We start from the raw sequence: 18,890 nt of genomic DNA, 5'->3' as shown, positions 1-18,890 counted from the left end.
TCAGTTTCCGCTGTGTGTTTTATTGGGGGGGGGGGGCAGTTTCAGCTGCATTTCTGGGGCCCCTCAGGTACACTTGGGTGAACCTTGTGTTGGCCTTTCCATGGTCGTAGGAGCCAGTAGGGAGTCCCCCAGCGCTGGGCCGAAGTGCCCACCAGGCCTTGAGGGTGTGGGAGGACCGAGCCATCTCCCAGTGGGTGCTCCCCATCAGAGCCAGGAGAGTGGGGGTGGCTACACGGAGTCCACGCTGGGGGGTGGGGGGCGGTGGTACCTCCTCCCTTGGCCCCTGGGGCTTGCTGGGCTGCCTCTGATCCCCACCGCGCAGCTGTTGCCCCCGGGGACGCCTGGGCACTGGTCCTCCCAGGGCTGGAGCAGCAGTGGGAAGGGGCGCTTCTGCAGCTGGCAGGAGGCCCCTGGAGGGCGGGGCAGGTGTGGGGCCGTCATTCAGGGCCCACCACCTAGTCTCCAGAAAAGGAGAACCCCAGGGACGCCTGACAGGTGACAGGAAGTACAGTGGAGTCACATGGAACCTTCACAACCGAGGGGGGACCGTAGTGGGGTGAGGACCAGTGGGACACAGGCCATAGGACGGGCCTCGGCCCAGCCGGATGCTCAGGGCAGCGGCAGATCCGCGGGGAGCCTCTGCTGGGTGCCCTGCCAGCGCCCCATCAGGGACGGGACGTCCCACGGCTCCAGGTGTCCCTCGCCAGCCTCTGCTGCATGGGGCTCCTCACCCCCGGCGTGGCCCCCTCACCCGGTCCCAGCCTGCCATGAACCCCCAGCTGGCCCCTCCTGCAGCCCCCCAGGCCCTCTTCCTGCCTCTCCTCCCCGGCCGCGCGTGCTCTCCTCAGCAAGTGTCTATGGGCAGGCGCGCCATGGCGTCAGCAGGGGGTTCGGGGACCCCAGCGGGATCCTCACACTGTGGTCAGCGAGGGGCGTTGGGGACGCCAGCGGGATTCTCACACTGGTCAACGGGGCAGGTTGGGGCTCCCGATGGGATCCTCACACTGTGGTCACTGGCTGTCACCTTGGGGCGCCTGAGCAGGTGACCCCAAGCCCTACCCCGAGTGCCAGCAGGGGGCAGCACAGGCTGTGGCTGTTGCCGCTGCCTCAGGGCTCTGGGTGGGTCCTCCCAGGGGGGCACACTGGGGACTCGCAGGAGGAGGGCAGTGAGGTGAGGAGCAGGCCAGGCTGGGGGGTGTGGGTCGGGGGGTCTTCCCGCTGTGGTCTGCACATGCGCCTGGATCCCCACCCTGCGAGCGCGCCACAGTCCTCACTGACCCACCGTGGCCCCTGCTGGGGGGGTTTCGGGACCCGGGCCAGGGGAGCAGCTTGGATGGGCGCCTCCCTTCAGGCTCTAGGGCACGTGACCCCCGGGGTCTGCATCTCCCCCTGGGCTCTCCCCTCTGATGCCCTGGGTCACGCAGCTCACCCAGGAGGCACCGGCCGGGGTGGGGGTCCTTGGGGGCTGGGGAGCCGCAGACCTTGCCCTGGCATCCAACCTGCGTGGGGCAACGAGAGGGGGGTAGCAGGAGGCCTGGAGCCCGCCTGCTGGGCTGGGGGGCCCTGTCCCCAGGTGCTTGGGGCATTGCCTAGGACGCCGCCCGGGAGCCCCCCGAGACCCCAGTGGCCGCCACCCGGCCCGCAGGCCCCGGAGCCGCCAGGCCGTGTTGCAGGCTCAGTACTCCCAGAGCGCGAGCCCCACGGGCGCGTCGGCGTCGGCCCGCAGCAGCCCCGAGGCGCCGCCGCGCAGGTACTTGCCGCCCCGGGCGCGGATGGCCAGGCGGCCCTGGCCCCGGAACTCGAATAGGAAGTCCTCGGGGCGCTCGCCGTCGCTGCGCACGCTGCCGTGGCTGCCGGTGTTCCAGAACCCGCCGCCGCGGCCTGGGGGCGAGGGCGGGTCGGCAGGGGCACCGGGTGGCCCCCCACCCTGCGCTCCCCCGCCACCCCGGGGCCCACCTCGGATCTGGTAGGCGCCGTCGCTGAAGCTCAGGTGGAAGACGTCGTAGACCGAGCGGTTGGTGTCCAGCTGGTTGGAGCCGCGGCGGTGGCAGACGAAGCCATCGAGGCCCCGGAGCACGAGGATGGGCCGGTTGATGAGCTTGAGGATGAACTCCTCGTCCTCACCTGGGGGGTCGGGGTCGGGCCGCCGGCGGGGTTAGGGTGGGCGGTGGGGCCCCGGGGCACAAAAGGCCGCAGCCGCCGGTGACACAAGCCCAGGTGCCTCTATGTGGCGGTAGGTGCCCAGGGCTCCGGCTCCTCGCCGTCGGGAGCAGTTACCTCCAGCGGTGAGGTCGGGGCACTTGCCGGCGGAGGGACCAGCTCTTAGAGGCGGGGTGTGGGCAGGTGCCGTCCCCCGGGAGAGGCCCGGCCCCGGGTCCCCAGGACACGTGGCGACTGCTCACCCACAAAATCACTGACGGCCGCCAGCTGTCCGTTCTTCTTCATGCACACGTAGCGCCCGTTACTGGCCTTGAGGGCCACCCGCCGGCCGCGCCACTCCACCTCAAACATGGTGTTGGCAGAGCTGGGAAGGTCAGGGTGAGGTCCCCTCAGGGCAGCAGGGTGTCGGGAGCTGAGGGCCAAGCTTTCCTCTCCCCCTCGGGTCCAGCACCGAGCCCAGCCTTCCGCTGGCCCGCACCACGCACCACCATTCAGAGCCCCCCTCGCCCCAGTGGGGGTTCTTTCCTGGCTGGACTGCTGCTGCGGTCCTTGGGGGCGGGGGGAGGTGGGGGTGCAGGTGGAGGACGGGGGGGGGACACTCACACCTGCGTGGCCGTGGCCTGGATGCCCCCGTGGGCAACCAGGGTCCAGTAGCCTCCTGTGCTGGAATAGAAGGTGCACTTCCCCGTGTCGCCGTCAATCTGCATCAGGAAGGTCTCGTGGTGCAGCTCTTCGTCCTGGTTGGCTGACACGTTGACCCCTGCGGGAGGAGACAGGAGCCCCTCACGCCTCTCCCTGGGCGGGGGCGGGGGCGGGGGCCAGGAAGATGGGGAAAGCAGGCTCTTGGGGCACCTGCCGGCAGAGGGGCCTCCTCCAGAGCCTTTTGGAGTTAAGGGGCGCCCGGGGGGCTCTGCCGTTGAGCATCTGCCTTTGGCCCAGGACATGACCCCGGGGTCCCGGGATCAAGTCCTGCATCAGGCTCCCTGCACGGACCTGCCTCTCCCTCTGCCTGGGTCTCTGCCTCTCTCCATGTCTCTCATGAATAAATACATAAAATACTTTAAAAAGAAAACAAACCCTTTGGAGTTAAGATCTAGAAGGCGCTCCTCGGAGGCAGGAGCCGCGCGGCCGGGTGGCCACACTGCAGGCCGCGATACTGCGTTCCCTGTGGGCCTCGGCCTGACCCCCCGCAGCCCAGGAGCCAGGCCCCGCGGTGCCAGCAAATCCCCCACTGTGCTAATCATCAGGTAATCTGCCTGCTGCTGCCCTGGCGCCCCAGGACCCACACCAGCCTCTATTTATAACCCCCCTCCAAAGCTGCTGGGTGGGCACAGCGGGCTCCCTCGTCTTCCCCCACCCACGGCCCAGGGCACAGCTGGGGCCTGGGGTTCACTCCCAGGCCCGTCGTCACCTCCCTGCCCTCCTCTTGTGTGCAGATGGCAGAGCGGGAGGAAAGGGGGCCCGAGGGTCCCCAGGAGGGCAGGGCAGCCTGCACCGGAGGGGTGAGCCCTGCCGTCCTCCACCAGCGCCTGAGGCTGCTCCTCCCGGCCCGGGGCAGCGCCATCCCCACCGTCCCATCAGCAGCTGTGATGCTTCGGTCACGTGATCGGGCCTGAGCTGGCGACCGTGTCCATCTGGGGCCCCATCACCCCCAGACTTCCACTTCTATGAAGCCCGGCAGTGAGTGCAGCAGGAAGAAGCCGACTGGTTCAGGGGGTAGCAAGAAAAGGTGGTGGGTGGAGAGAACGGAGAACCGGGGTGCTCCCAGACACCCGGTGGGGAGCAAGACGGCTTGGGGGCGGCCTGGCCAGCAAAATTGCTGGGATCCGCAGAGCCCCCAGCTCCGCCTGCCTCTTCCCCCAAGACCCAACCCATGTCCTGCAGCTGTCGTCGCCAAGGCAACATCTGAACATCGGGGGGCAGGTCACAGGCCCCGGGGTCATTGCACAGGGCCGAGCAGGCCAACGTGGGTGCCCCCACCTCTACAGCAGAAGGCACGCCGCGTCCTTAGCAGGGAAATGGCCCGTGGCAGAGACGGTCCGAGCAGGGCAGCAACCACCACCACCGTCCCCGCCAGCGCCACCGCGTCACGTGCCACCTGCACCCGTACAAGTGCTTGCGTGCCCAGCGCCTCCCCCGAATCCCACAGTCACCCGGGGCCTCCTGCAGGCCGGAGCGCGGTGCGGCTAGACTGGGAAGGACAAGGACCCATGGTCTCCGTCGGGGCCCAGGACCAGGCCGGGGTCCACACGGGCGCCCGGGAGGTGTTCGCTGAATGCCCGTCGCTGCAGGACTGGCCTTGGGGACCCCGGAGCCGCAGCGGGGCTGCCCCTCCCATGTGCTCCTGGCTGGGCCCCTGCCAGCTGGACTCGCGGTGGCCGTGGGCCAGGTCAGGGCGTGCCGGGCCACTCCCAGGTCTGTGCGCCCAGGTGGGGGCAGCTAGGGGCCACTCCGGGACCTCAGGTTCACCTGGGGGGCGTGTGGTCACGTATGGAGGCTCCTGGTCACACGAGGCGGGGCTGACGCAGAGCTGCACCTGCCAGGCAGCGACAGCGCATTCCACCAGGAAGCCAGGCCCCGGGCGAGGCCACCAGCCTGGAGGGACCTCAAGGTCCCTCCTGGTTGGACGAGGATCCCCACCGGTCAGGCACGGAGGGCTCTGAGTCAGGGCCGCAGCCCAGGGCCACAGTGTGCTCGCCCCGCCCCCACTTTCCTGTAAAGTTCAGAAGATGGAGCAGACGAGAAGGGGAGCAGGGGGCAGCGCAGTGGGGGCACAGCCCCCCCCCCCCCACCGTGGCGGCCCCGGCCTCGCCCGCCTCCCCCAGGGCGCCGCCGTCCGTCCAGCAGGCCCAGGGCTCGGGGCGTCAGATGGAGCCGCCGCCTCAGCCGCCTGCACCGTGCACTGCCCCCCACCGCCGGGCCCCGTGACCCCTGAGGGCGCCCCCGCACGCAGGGCCCCCGGTACCTTGCCGCACCGACACGTAGCGGCGGTTGGCAGCCAGCAGCACCACCTGCGGGTGACTCTCCTCCAGGTCGAAGAGCTCGTCCTTGCCCGGCCGCGTGTTGCGCCCCGCCCTGAGCGAGCCTGCGGGCCCCGCGGGCGCCAGGTAGCGGCCGTCGCAGTCCTTGAAGGCCAGCTTGCCCGCCTTGAACTCGAGCGTGTAGCAGGCACTGGCCTCGGGCTCCCACACCAGGCGGCCGTCGCTGCGCAGGTAGCGGCTGTCACAGGACTTGAGGCAGTACTGGCGGTTCTGGAAGATGAGGGTGATGAGCGCGTCCACGCCCCACGGGGTGTTGCTGTCGGCCGCCATCTCGTCCTCCTGTGGGCACAGGTGCACGTAGCGCCGGCGGCTCACGCTCAGCAGGTGCGCCTGCGGGTGGATGGCCAGGTGCACGGTCCACAGCTCGGCCGGGGAGATGGCCGTGGCGAAGCAGGACAGCCGGTCCTCGGTGCCGCCGAAGAAGCGGCCGTGCGGCTCGGACCGCAGCACCCAGCGCCCGTCGGGCTGCGGCAGGACCAGGAAGCGGCAGTCGCGGCCCGGCCGCTCGGCCTCGCAGGCCACGCGCCCGTCCTCCTCGGCGGACAGGTAGCGGCCCAGGTGGCTGCTGCGGAGCAGCACGGCGCTGCCCTGGCCCGGGTCCGGCTCCAGCACCCACATCTGCTTCCTCTTGAGGCTGGGCGCCGAGGCGTTGACCTTGAAGCCGAAGCTCTCGGCGGTCAGGTAGCGGTCGGCGTCGTTGACGAGGCCGAACTGGATCTTCAGCACCTGGTGCAGCCCGTTGGTGGGCATCTTCGGGCCCGGCCCCGCGCCCCCCGAGTGGCCCGGGAGGCTCTCTGCGCGTCCCCCGGAGGCCCCGCCGGCCTCATGGACCTGCCGCCCTCTGGCCGCGGCTGCGAGGGCGGGTGGGAGGCGGATCCGAGTTGCTCCGGCTTAGGGACGCGGCTGCCTTTTGTTACCTCAGCTTGGATTTCAGCCACCCCTGGACTGCGGGCCGGGCCGGAGCCCGGGGCACAGGGGTGGGGAGCTCCGCCCGCCCGCCTGACCACCTCCCCGCGTGTGCTGGCGGCCCCCAGGCCCTCGGCTCCGGCCCTGCGCCCCGCCTCCCGCCCCGGGCCACGCGGGCTCTCCCCTCCTCTCCTCGCCGTCCAAGGGGCCTACGCGGCTCCCACTCCCCAGCCCAGCCCTTCTGGTGGAAAACTCGCGGTGAGGCCGCAACCCGATCGCAGCCCTCCACCCTCGGCGGCCGCCAGATCCTCGGCCAGATCCAGTTACCGCTTCTCTGATTCCTGGTGCCAGGAGCCCGGCAAGGCCCCCCAACTCAGGCAGCCCCGAGCTCGCGTCACCGACGTCCCCCCGGGCCGCTCCGGGGCCACAGCCCGCCGTCCGGCCCGACACCCCTCCCCAGGCGGCCTGGGCGGAGCGATGGCAGGCGGGGGGGTCGGTGCCAGCGAGCGGCCAGGTGCGCCCAGGGGTCCCCATCCCGCACTCGTGGCGCCCAGACCCCAGCCAGGGTACAGGCGGCGTGGGGAGGCCGTCGGTTGCACTCCCGTCGGTTGGCCCGGGAGGGGGCCCGGTTGGCCCAAAATGGAGCCGGTGACATCCGCCTCGGGGGCCACGCGGAGGGGAGGCGGCGCGGGCGCGGAGCAGGGCCGTCCTGCAGGCAGCGGGACCCCAGGGCAGAGGACCCGGCCTGCCGCTGACCGCTGGGCGTGAACACCTCGAGGCCCACACGCTGCTCCCCGCACCGTGGCTGAGCTGCGGTGGGGCCAGCCTTTCTGCGTGGCCCCGGGGACCCCTGACTGAGTTGGCGTTGCTGGGCAACTGGTCTGACGTGCAGGGTCTCTATGGGGTCTGGCCGCCGGGGGTGTGGGGGCAAAGGCCTGTCAGTGGGCAGGTGGGCCCCAGCCTTGGAGAGGCGGGAAGCTGGCCACCCCCGACCCCAGTCCCCGGGACCCCTGGGTGACACCCCTGCCCTGAGCCCGAGGGGGCCATCTTCGGGGACCTGCAGGGGGCCTGCTGGGCCACAGCCCGCCTGTCTGTCTCCTGCACCTGCCTCGGGGGCTGGGAGCCAACTCATGCAACCAGAGCCGCCCGGCCTGGGCCCAGGCCAGCCTCGGTGTCCTCTTCCTTATCCAAGTGTGTGACCCTCAGGCTTCCCTGGGGAATGGGCCCGGGGCCACGGGCACTTCCAGCCTCATGGCCCCTTGATGTGGCAGGCAGCAGCACGCCAGCCCTCCCGGGGCCGTGGGGGTCCAGCCGCCTGCGAGGGCCGGGCCCAGGGGGCAGGCAGGGCAGACACTGGAGACCAAGGGACCTGTCCCCTCCCTGGGGCCCAAGCGGGATCCGGGAGACAGACCCGGCACCAGTCCCCACAATAGCCTGGTGCCCGCTGCGGGTTGGTCCGGCGGGGCCGGTCTTGGAGCCCCCTGACAGCATCGTCCATCTCTGCGACCCACACAGCCTGGCTGGGCTGCGTGCAGGAGATGCGTGTGGGGTAGCACCCACTCCCCAGAGCGAGCACCCATGCTGAGTCCTCCACGTCTCGGCCCCGATGCCAGGGAAGCGTCCCTTGTTGGGGAGTAGAAACCATGATGCTGCCCACACCTGTTTCTGGCTGGGTCTCACTTCCTGCCACCCCGCAGGGTTGCAGGAACACGCGTGGAGCAGGTGCCCAATGGCACTGCTCAGTTGGCCCATGCATGGGCCCTTCGGCCTGCGGGGCAGCTGTGCCCACGGTCACCCCAACTCCCAGCCAGGCTCTGATCGGATGCCCGATCAGTGTGAAGTCCTCATTAGCGCCTGACTGGTGCTGGCAGGGTGCTCGGCAGTGCTCGCGGGCATCACATGCCCAGTGGGAGGAAGCCCAGCTGCCAGGCGCTAAGTGGGCCTGGCTCCAGGCAGCGTCTTGGTGGCCAAGCCAGAAGAGGCCGTGGTCTCTCGGTTCTGGGGCCCCAGAGCCCCAGGTGGGCACGGGGTGGGGCTGTGAGCCAAGGGGTGACCTCGCAGGCCCCAAGGGGGACTCTGAGGGGTGGGCCGCCCAGCCCAGGCTTCCTTGGAGGGAGGAGTTTGCACGGATTGCCCCCACTCCCTCTCAGGAGCCAAGCCCCGAGCCCAGATGCCTGCCAGGGGGCATGGTTCCTTCCCGGATCCCCCGCACGGCCCCGGCGCACAGGAGCCACCGTGAATGTTTGGGAGGGTGGGAGGGAGGGTCTGGTTCCCGTGTGACGCACTGAGCCTCTGCAGGTGGGGAAGGCCGGGTGCCCGGCAGTGCGGGCGCGTGTGTACAGGTGCACACGGACGGGGCGGGACACACTGCGCCATGGTCCAGGCTGGGCCGGCGCTGGCCCTGCAGATGCTTCCCTGGATCCCAGCCTCACAGCCCACGCATGGCTGCCCAGCAGCGTGGTCAGGGCAGGGCCTGGCACAGCGCAAGGGAATCCGATTCAGGGCTGTGTCTTCAGGCAGCAAGGAGCCCACCTCTCGCGGACACACGCGCCCCTGCCACGGGGGTTCCTCACAGCCACCCACGGCAGGCACCGAGGCCTGCGGCCTGCCCAGGAAGCCCTCGGGGGCACCCAAAGTCACCTGAGCCCACTTACCTCTGAGCCTGGCCTCCTGGGGGATGGGGGTGTACCTGGGGTGTGTCCAGAGCCCTGGGCTTTCATCTGCCACCACGGGACAAGGCCTGAGCACGGGTGTCGGGCTGCCTGATGCGCCAACTTAAATGTGTGACATGAGGAGAGATGCCTTTCCCTCTTGGGCACTGTGATGTCATCGTGCGAGTGGCACCCCCGGATCCCCAGGTCAGGGAGCGGCCGGCTGCAGATGTCAGCAGGAGCTGGGCCTCTAAGGTGGGGGTGGCTTCAGCTCCCCACAGCTCCAGCAGACAAGGTGGGGCAGACGCGCGGCCTCCAGGGCCTCCGCGTGAGGTCAGCTGCCGCCAGGAAGCCCCCAGCCCCCTGGCACCCACTCTGGAGCTCTCGGGAAACTGCCCCCTCCCTGGGATGGGGGGAATGGGCAGGCCTGGCCACCCACGGGGCTCCCCCCTCCCGTCAGGCCCCTGGTGGGGGTGGCCACAGGGACCGGACTCCTGGTCCCACATATCCAGACCACTGGCCTTGGCCGCTGCAGCCCAGCCTGGGCTCCTGCCAGCGCACGGCATGCTGCCATGGTGACTGGCGCGTGTACCAGGCTGGGTGCCCGGGCAACGCTGCCGCTGGTGGCGTGAGCTGGCACCGGCCCCACATGTGTACAGGCTGGGGGAAGGGGTGGCTCCTCACTTCGGCTGGCCTGGAGCCCTGGAAACTGGGACGTGGCCCAGGACGGAGGGGCCTCCCCAGGCCACACCTGTCCCAGACCCACGTCCTGGCTCCGGCTCCAGCAGCGCCAGCTGGGCCCTTCCCTGCAGGCCAGCGGGTCTCTGGGAATCACTTCACACGAGGAAATTCCAAGGCCCAGCCCGCTTCCTGTGCCCCACTGCCCACACCTCTGTCCCACTCTGCCCAGGCACTGTGAGCCCCACGCCCCCGGGGCCCAGCCCCTCTGGCCAGCCCCCGTGGGGGCCTCTGCTGTCCCCGTGAGCCCGTCCCCGGGGCGAGGCGAGGCTTTCCTGCTGGCCTGGACCTGCGGGGCCCAAGGCCCTGATTTCCAAGCTCCCAGGCCCAGCATCTGTCCCTGGGGTCCAGCCGGGCTGGCGCCCAGGGCCCAGGCCCCTGCGCTGCTCCTGCAAACAGGCCCGGGGCTTGGCTGCCTCATGATTTTTTCATGGCCGAGCTCGGCCACTCTGAAGTTCCGTTTACACAGGCAGGCGGGGCCTGGGTTGGTTTACGGGAGTCTCCAGGCGGTTTAGGGTGACAGGAGCCCTTCTGCAGGGCCGCAGGGAGAGGGCAGTGTTGGAATGAAAAATGTGGGGAGGGGGCTCCCGCGGCCTGGCTCTGCCGCCTGCTGCACGCGGAAATCCAGCCCCTGCCTCTCCCCTTCCCCACCGGCCCTACCCCCCAGGACCCCTCTCTTCCCTCACCGACCCAGCCCCACTCCCATCCGCCACCCGCCCCCCCAAGGCAGGGCGACTCACTGAAGTGCTCTCCTGCAGGGTGCTCCCTTCCCCTCCCCCTGGGGTGCAGAGCTGCCAGCTGGGGAGGCCCCCTGGGTGCTGTGGCGGGGGGGGGGGGTGGGGGGGAATGGGGGGCTGGTGCAGTCTCCTGGCTCTCCTAAAATCAGGAAGTCCTGGGGGGGGCGAGTTGGGGGCCAGGGAAGAGACAGAGGGACCAAGGCCTTTTGGGGCCATGGCAGGGCTGAAAGTCCCTGAAGAGGCCACGTGGGCAGGACTGGGCATCCCGGCTGCCGGATGCCCTGCGACCACTGTGGTCTTCGGCACCCGGGCCCCAGGGCCTTTGCATATCTCTGGAACAAGAGGGGAGCATTCACAAGAGTATCTGAGAGCAAGTCCCCGGCTGCGTGGGGCTCAGATTCAGGACCCAGTCGACTCCAAGACACTAGACGGCTCTTTACTGTCCACCTGGGCTTCCAGACACACCTGGCACGGACAGTCGGGGTCCCAGGGCTCTGTGGGTGCCCAGGGCAGCCTCTGCGCCCCCCCAACACTTTCACGTGCAACCGTGCACACACACGCACACATGTGCCGTGCCGCACCCACGCACAGAGCCCCAGCCTGCCACGAGGGGACCAGACCCGCACGCCAGCCGTCACGGGCGCACACTAAGTATCGACGGCGTGCCCGGGACCTTGCCTGACATCCCAAAAGGACTTCTGGGACAAAATGGGAATGGGCATTTCCCATCCCACAGTGGGAAAGGCGGTTCCCTTTGTCGGGCGGCACCCCGGGCACAGCACCAGGCCTGGTCTGCTTCCCGGGAAATCCGCACACCCCTAGGTGCTGCCCCGCGTGGCGGGTGATGGAGAGAGGAGCCCGGGGGTGTAGCCTGTGATGTGCCTGACGCCCGAATGACAGAGGTGGCCCTGCACGAAGTCGGGAGGGACCCTGTAGGGACAGCCGTGGTCATCAACATGCAGACTGTCCTGAGGTGAGCCGCGTCCTGCTCACGTTAAATTGGACGACGTGGGCCGTAGTTACCACGTAGGTCAGTGCCCCTGTTCTCACGCCGAGCTCCGAAGGGGTGAAGGGCGGAACGTCTGGAACCAACTCCCAAGCGGTTCACAAGTGAACAGACAGATAATAAGACAGAACAATAAGACAACTGTGGTAAATGTTAGAAAGTAAGTTTGAAATTATCCCAAAACAAAAAGGGTTACAAACTATAATAACTAGGATAAGAAATTCCACTGCAGGGTCAGAAGAAGTCAAGGATCTCAGGAAGCTGGGGGAAAACGGGTCACAGAAACAGTAGTGAGGGATCCCTGGGTGGCGCAGTGGTTTGGTGCCTGCCTTTGGCCCAGGGCGATCCTGGAGACCCAGGATTGAATCCCACATCGGGCTCCCGGTGCATGGAGCCTGCTTCTCCCTCTGCCTGTGTCTCTGCCTCTCTCGTTCTCTCTCTCTCTCTGACTATCATAAATAAATAATAATAATAATATAAAAAAAAGAAAAGAAACAGTAGTGATATTAAAGGTCTTGCGGAGGAGATAGGACACCCCATTATCAGAAATCCCAAACCACAAAACTGAAAAAAAAAAAAAAAAAAACAGAATAGAAACTATGAAAGAAAGAATGCAAGAAATTTCCCAAGAGCTGGAGAATACCGTGTGCCCAGGGCCTGGAAGTGGTGGGGCCATGCCGGGACCTCAGCCACAGCACAGCCAGAAACGGAGAGAAAAGCCTAAAACCTCAGAGAAGCACGAAACAATCCTGGCTGATAGATCGGGACTCAGATGACACCCATTTCCCCAAAACAACAGTCTAAGCAAGAGACAGGGAGTCAAACCTTCAAAATCCAGGGCACATTCTCCACACAGAATTCCCTCCATCCCCCAGCCCCCCGCCCCAGGTAGAGTAAACCTCAGGCAGGTGCAGATACCAGAACTCAAGACCCTACAGACCCCTGCCTGCCCCTCCCCAGCTGGGTGCCCACCAAGGGTCAAGCGTCAAGTGGGGCCTGGCGAGGGGGTCCGGGAAGGCACTCAGCACAGCTACCCCAAAGGTCGCTCTGGGTGCCACGGGGTAGGGCCGCTCCCAGTGCACCCCCACAGTCCCCAGGGGGCGCACGTGTGGGGCCAGCCCACCTGTCACCCAGGGAGGTGGACGGAGAGCATCACCTGTCCTTCCTCAAAATGACCTGATCCCTCCACTCCACCTTCAGGGCCACCTCTGCTCCCCCACCACCCAGGCCACTCTGGGGCTCCTCCTGCCCTGGGGTGGCACTCCAGCTCCCCCTGCCATGCTCTTGGGGCTAGCCCTGCTGCTCACCGCCCGGGGGCTGCCCCTGGGAGAGTGGAATAAAGCCACCCCCTCTGCCCCCCGCCATGGCCTCCCATAGCTAGTGGGGTACCGAGTCAGCCCACGGCCCCAGTCCTAGCCCCGCCTCTCCTGCTGTGTGACCTGGAACCTGCCCCAGCCTCGGAGCCCCCTCCGTTCTCTGCATTGGTTGTCAACAGGCATCTGCCTGGGGAGCCTACTGTGCAAATAACCCAGCGTGCCCAGGGCAGAGGGGCAGCTGGGAGGCCGCACGCCCAGCCCCTGGGCACAGGCGCGGCCAGGTGTGCACGGGCTTTGGGGCCCCTCTGGGGGTGCTGTCTGCCCTGGGCGGGGGTGGGGGGGAGCCTGGCTATGGGCGTGGGCTGGCCCCGCCCGGCTGAGTCAGGGCCCTGGCGCGCCCCTCCCGCTGCCGGGTGCTGGCTGACCCCAAGGCCACCACCTTCTCTCCCTGCGTCAGCCCGGCTGAGGTCACCGGCCACTCCCGGTACTCTCTGGCCAGAAGAGTGCGGAGCCTCCCGGACAGGGGCAGTGGCTGTGACCCCCACCCCCGCGCTGGGGCCGGGAGGGCGGCGCAGACAGGTGCGGGCCGGCCTCCTCGCCCAGCGCTGCTGGCGGGGCCCACCTGGCGGCCCACCTGGGCATAGCACCAGCCGCCGGGAGCGGGACGCCCCCTCCTGGCCCGGGCCTTGAAGCTCGCTGCGTCCCCGGGCCCGGGGTCCGAGGATGCAGGTGGAGGGTGCGGTGGGCGGGGACACTGCGCTAATTGCTCGCCTCCCGCAGACCCGGCCGACCCGGCAGGTGAGGGCGCCCCGGGCCCGGGCTCAGTGTGCGCTGCCGCTGCCGGTCCGGGGTCACTAACGCGGACCTCCCGGAGGCGGGTGGGGGGCGAGGACGAGGACGTGCGGCCTGGGCACCCCCCCCCCACCACATAGGGACACGAGGCCCCAGGAGCGCCCCGCGCCCCCGCACCCGCGGCGGGTGGGCGGGGGCTCGCGTAGCCACGCCCACCCTGCCCCGCCCCTTTTCCGGGAAGCCCGGGCCCTTGACCCGCCCGGAGCCCCCGCTGACCCCGGCCGGTCCCGGCTTCCCTCCGCTCCGCCCACCCCAGCTGCAGCCCTCGGGGCCGGGGCGGAGGACGGGGCGCCCGGAGCGGTGGCCTCCTGCCCACGACCCGCCCTGATGCTAGTCCTGGGGGTGGGGACACCTGCTGCGCGGGGCCCTGACCTCGTGGAGGTCAGGGGAGCGGGACCAGCCGGGGCCTTCTCCAGGCCTTGCCCCCCACCCCCTCGCAGCACCGACCCCTGCACCCTATGAGCCTCGGAGGTGGCGCGTTCCAGGGGGCAGTCAGACCTTGGTGCTCCCCTCCTTCTCAGTCCAAGGACATATCCCCCCTTTCGCACACTGGATTTAGGGTAGGGGGACAGCGCGCCTGCCCCTCCCAGAAATTCCTCCAGAGCTGGGAGCCCCTCCCTCTTCATGCCTCCTGGCCCTGCGGGTGCCGGGCCCTGTTCCAGTCACTGGAGCACCAGCTTCAGCACCGTGCCCTGGGAACCTACGCTCTGCGGCAGAGGGTGGGGACAGGGGAAATCACCAGTACTCAGGTAGGCGGTGGGGGGACTGGGCCTGAGGCCCACGCACGGCCTGGAGGTGGGCAGGGAAGAGGATTAGCCTGGAAGAGGAAGAGCCAGGCACTGGCTTGGGTCACAGGGCAAGAGATGCAGAAGGTGACAGGTGGGGTCGGGCAGTGCCCCCCGCGACCACCTCCAGCAGCAGGGCAGGGGCTCTGTTTCTGCGTCCAGGCAGTGGCTTGCACAGGGAGCAGGGGCCAGACTTGCAGCATCAGTTGTGGGGAAGCAGGAGGCTGGACGGACATCATGGCAGGTCGGGGATGCACCCAGAGTGCTGCTGCCAGTCTGGCACCCCGGTTTCTGGCTTTAGCCACGTGCAGAGGTGAGGCCCTGTTGTGAAGCCACGGGAGGCCTGGACGCCTGGGTCTCATCCTTGGTTTCCCGTCGCAGTCTCGGGGTAAAGATCACGAGAGTAGGAACTACGTGTGAGTGAGAAAGTGGTGACCCCTGGGGAGGTGGCTGTGGGGGGGGCCCAGCCGCATAATCATCCTTGGCAGCGTGCACAGCAAAGGTGTGAGCAGACAGCCTGACTGCTACCGGGCCACTGTCTGGGGTCCCTCACCCCCGCCCTGTGGCACAGGGAGCGCTGCCACCCACTCTGTCTACTGAGTTCACGGGAAAGCGAGGCCTGGAAACGTGCCCTGGAAGCAAAGCGAGGAGCCAGCTGCTCCATCACAGGCCACTGCTCCCAGGAATCTTGGGTCTGACACACAGAAGCGCTTGGTGAGTTCTTGACCGAGAATTGAACATGTAGGGGTGTGGAAGCCAGAGGCAGGGAAGAAAGCAGTGAGGGCCTGGGGGGCAAGGGTGGCGGGGGATTCACGAGGCCACCCCATGGCCTCCTGTCCCTAGACCTGTCGTCCAGGGCAGGAGGACCACCAGCCGCAGAGCCTCTGCTGGGCCTCCTAACCTTCCCGTCACTGGCCCACTTCTTTATGGAAACTGACGCATGGGAAGGCTATAGGGGCACAGGGCTGAGCCTGGCCCAGAACCCAGGTCCTGACTCAGCTCACTGCTCTTCCAGGGGCCTCCTTGGTTCCTGCTCCACCAGGATGAAACTACGCGATAAACTCCAGCCTGGAACCCTGCTCTGCTGGAACAGCAGGACGCAGGGGAGGGGCCCAGGGACTCCTGGCCCGGGTGTCTGTGCTCCTGATCCCCACACTGGGAGCCTGTTTCTCCACCTGTGAAACGGCATAGTTCTGTGGCACGTTCCGGGCAGCCAGAGTGGGGCAGCACATGCAGAGGCCTGGCCCGGTGCTTCCTGGCATGGGACAAGGTGGCAGTGATGAGCCTGCACAGCCCGCTCCACTCCCACAGGCGCACCTGACCAAATGACCAGCCGGCCACCGTGAGGCCTCACAGAGGGGCTAGAGCCCCAACTTCCAGGCATGCCTCGGTGTGCTCAGTGCTGGCGGGTGAACGAACCCCCCTGGGCACCAGTCCAGACGAAGTATGTGGCTCTGACTTCCCCTCTGACTTGAATCTGGCAGCCAGCAGGCCAAGCCAGCAGGAACCTAGCCTCGCCCAGGGCAGCCCTTGGGACCTCGTTCCAGACAGACAGCAGCGCTCAAGCCCGCCTGCCCACCTCCGCTCCCCCGGGAGCCTGCCCAGCGCCTGCCCAGCACCCGCAGATGGCTTTACACGGCAGAAGCACCATCTTCTACTTGGTCTGTGCACAGGCCTGGGAGGATGAGACAGTGACCTAAAGATAAACTGGTTTTCCTTGCATTTTCTAAAACGAAGTTTTTATTATGAGTCAATTTTAGATTTACAGAAAAGTGGCAAAGACTGAGCTTTGCTGTAGGCTCCCCACTCTGTTTCCCCTAATGTGACAACTTACACAGGCGTGGTGCAGCTGTCACCGAGATGAACTTTGGCACCGGGCATTAAACTCCAGACTTGTCCTCGGACTTCACCACTTCTTCTGCTGCCGTCCCGTTCTCTGCTCCAGGATCCAAGCCCGGATCCCACGTTGCACTTGGATGGAGCAGGAAAGGCATTCCTGGCAGGTGGAATGGCAGGGCAAAGACTAGGATCAGTGGCCCATTAGCAAGTTGCCCACCCTGTGTGCTGGGGGTGGGAGCCAAGCAGTGGTGAATGAGTGTGTGTGTGTGTGTGTGTGTGTGTGTGCGTGCGCGCGCGCGTGCGGGGCGGGGTGGGGGGGTGCTGCAGGCCAGGCTCCCAGGCACAGAAGTCCTGGGGAGCATCCCTGGAGCGGAAGCAGGGATGTCGCGGGCTGGTGCAGGGTTGCGAGGCAGCGCCCAGAGCCAGGAGCGCTAAGTCTCAGCCCCATTACTTGCCAGGTGGCGCCAGCTCCGTGCCCCTATTTTCTCAGCCATCGCAGGCACGGGAGATAAAACGAGATGCAGCAGTCACAGTAAATCCCCCAAAGCCAGCAATGAGGTAGAAAAAAACCACATTTCTCTGAGGCCCGAGTTTCCATCCTCCCGATGGGAAGGACGCGGGGCTTCTGGGCAGGAGCGCGGCCCGCAGCCTCCTCGCTCCCGCAGCCGGGCCGGCGTCCTCGCGGCCCCCTCCCCAGGGGCGCCGGGCGGGGTGGGGGCGGCCCCGAGGTGACCTTGGGCAAGGCCTCGCGCTGCCCACTTGCAAAACAGAAAGCTCTCAGTGCGGAAGGCGGGGCTCCCCCCCCCCGGCCCCCCGCCCCGGGGCCTGCGGGCCCAGTTCTACCTGGAGCCGGGCGCCACCGCGTCCACCGGGGTGCCTCCGGGTGCCTCCCAGAAGCGCGGGCCCTCCGGGCCGGCCCCACCCCCGCCGCGGCCGGGCCTGCGGGGTCGCGGGGAGCCGGGGGGCGGGGGCGCGCTGCCCTCCCGCCCGCCCGCCGCCGCGCCCCTTTGTTCCGCCGGCCAATCGGCGGCCTCCTTGACTAAATAAGGCGAGGAGCGCGCCCGGCGCCCCCCGTCCGTTACTTCCACCCCCGCCCGGCCGGTGACTCAGGGCCGGCGGCGGGCGGGGACGGGGCTGCCCGGGCCGCGGCTTCCCGGGGCGGGCGGGGCTCCCGCGGCGCCCAGATCGCCTAATATGGCCGCGCGGCGCCCGCGGGCCGCCCCCCGCACACCTGCGGCCGCACCTTGCGCCCCCCCGCCGGTGACACACCGCGGAAGAGGAAGGAGCGCCGGCGCCGCGGGGGGGGCGGGCTCCGGGCCGCCCCGTGACCTCCGCGACCCTGCGGCCGGGCGCCGGCGACTGCAAGGTGCGGAGGGGCGGGGACCGCGGTGTCGGCGTCCGCGCCCCCCCCCGCTGGGTTCCCAGAAGCGGCCACCCCGGCAAACCCCAGACAAAGGAGGGCGCGGGGCGGCCGGGGCTGCAGAGGCAGGTGCCCGCAGCCTGCGCGGGTCGTGGAGTGGGCGGACACCTTCCCCAGGCCCCGCGTGTGACACCTCGTGACCCCCAGGTGGAAGGCACCCTCTATCACCAACATCCCCACCTGGGGGTCGGGCAGGCCGGCTGAGGGCGGGAGCCGCCGCCGGCGCCCAGGGTCTCACGGAGGCCCAGACCGGACCCCCCCCACCCCCCGGTGGAGCCCTCGGCTGGTGCACAGCAGCCTCGCCCTGCGCCCCTGCGGAGCTTGGGGAGTCTGCGCCCAGCTAGGCCTAGGGGCGCGCGTGGCCACAGACAAGGCCTTGGCGACTGGGGGAGGCTGCCCAGGTGCGCGGGCAGCTGCTTGGCCTCTGGGCCCGCGGCCTCGCCCACAGGGGGCCCGCAGCTCACCTTGCAGGGCTCCCGGGGAGCCTGCCCCGCCCCCCCGCATCAGACACCCCCCTGGATCTAGCGGAGCGCCCCCAGGCCCTGCCTCACTCTGCCCGGCCCCGCGACCCCCACTCTTGACCTCCGCTCTTCCCCACGCCTCCTCTGAACGTTTAATTCCATATTGAGCACTTCCAAAAGCCTACAAACCAGCCCAAAGAAATCCTAGTCTTTGGTTCCCCTCCGGGCATAAGGAAAACACTGGCGCCAGCAGGTGAGGACAGGACCCTGCTGGCAGCGACAGGTCTCCGAGCTCAGGGTCCTGGGGGGAAGGGGCAGCCGGGGCGCGGAGGCCTGTGGCGACCCCGGGGAGCAGGGGGGCGGCCCGCTGTAGGGATCAGCGAACCCCTTCCACCCTGGGGGCTCTCCGTGGCACCGCGAGCAGAGGAGAGGGTGCTCCCCAGCTCCCGCCCGCACTGCACCGGCCGGGCAGTCGCAACCTCCCTTTCCTGCCTCAGTTTCCTTATACTGCTCACAGTGGATGGGGGTGGCCCTAAAGCCCGAGGGCACCCCGCTCCAGGGACAATCGGGCCCGAGGTTTGAGAGGCAGGAGGCGTCGGCTCGAATGAAGCCTCCGTCCGTCCCCGCACCAACGGGGACCCCAGGCAGGGCGCCCCCTCCTCCGGGAGGACGCCGGGGGACAGGTGGCTCAGCCCTCGCCACGGAGACGGGGAGACGGGGAGACGGGGTCCCGGGACCCCGCCCCACCCCCAGCCCGGCGCCGGCCTTGGCAGCCCACGCCCCTTGCGGAGCCTCAGGGTGCAGCGCGCAGGGGGCGCGCGGGGGCAAAGCGGCCCCCCCCCGGCCCCCCCCCCCCCCCCCCGGCACCGGGCCAGGCGGCGGGGACACACCCCGGCTCGGGGCGCGGCCGAACCCTGGGCCAGGCAGTTTCGGGGCGCAGCCCGGCCCTCCCCCACGGCGCAGCAGTCCCGGGGCGGG

The 18,890-nt window shown here is 68.6% G+C and overlaps 1 protein-coding gene and 2 long non-coding RNA genes across 3 annotated transcripts; 1 reads left to right on the top strand and 2 right to left on the bottom strand.

Annotated features, from left to right (window-relative positions):
- On the bottom strand, window positions 1-6,234 carry FSCN2 (fascin actin-bundling protein 2, retinal). The gene is made up of 5 exons (XM_072781964.1): window positions 5,126-6,234; window positions 2,764-2,920; window positions 2,403-2,524; window positions 1,957-2,124; window positions 1-1,881 (listed from the first exon to the last, which is right to left on the bottom strand). The coding sequence occupies exons 1-5, from the start codon at window positions 5,949-5,951 to the stop codon at window positions 1,676-1,678; spliced, it is 1,479 nt and encodes a 492-aa protein (XP_072638065.1). The 5' UTR covers window positions 5,952-6,234; the 3' UTR covers window positions 1-1,675.
- Window positions 6,235-14,164: 7,930 nt separating this feature from the next.
- On the top strand, window positions 14,165-16,101 carry LOC140607298 (uncharacterized). Its single transcript, XR_012009399.1, has 2 exons — window positions 14,165-14,906; window positions 15,208-16,101. It is a non-coding gene; the product is annotated as an uncharacterized lncRNA (long non-coding RNA).
- Window positions 15,915-16,862, bottom strand: LOC140607299 (uncharacterized). The gene is made up of 2 exons (XR_012009400.1): window positions 16,487-16,862; window positions 15,915-16,188 (listed from the first exon to the last, which is right to left on the bottom strand). It is a non-coding gene; the product is annotated as an uncharacterized lncRNA (long non-coding RNA).
- Between the last annotated feature and the right edge of the window lie 2,028 nt (window positions 16,863-18,890).

Source organism: Canis lupus, chromosome 16 (assembly GCF_048164855.1).
Source record: "Canis lupus baileyi chromosome 16, mCanLup2.hap1, whole genome shotgun sequence".
Classification (NCBI taxonomy): Eukaryota; Metazoa; Chordata; class Mammalia; order Carnivora; family Canidae; genus Canis; species Canis lupus.
This window is presented reverse-complemented; position numbering and strand designations above follow the sequence as displayed.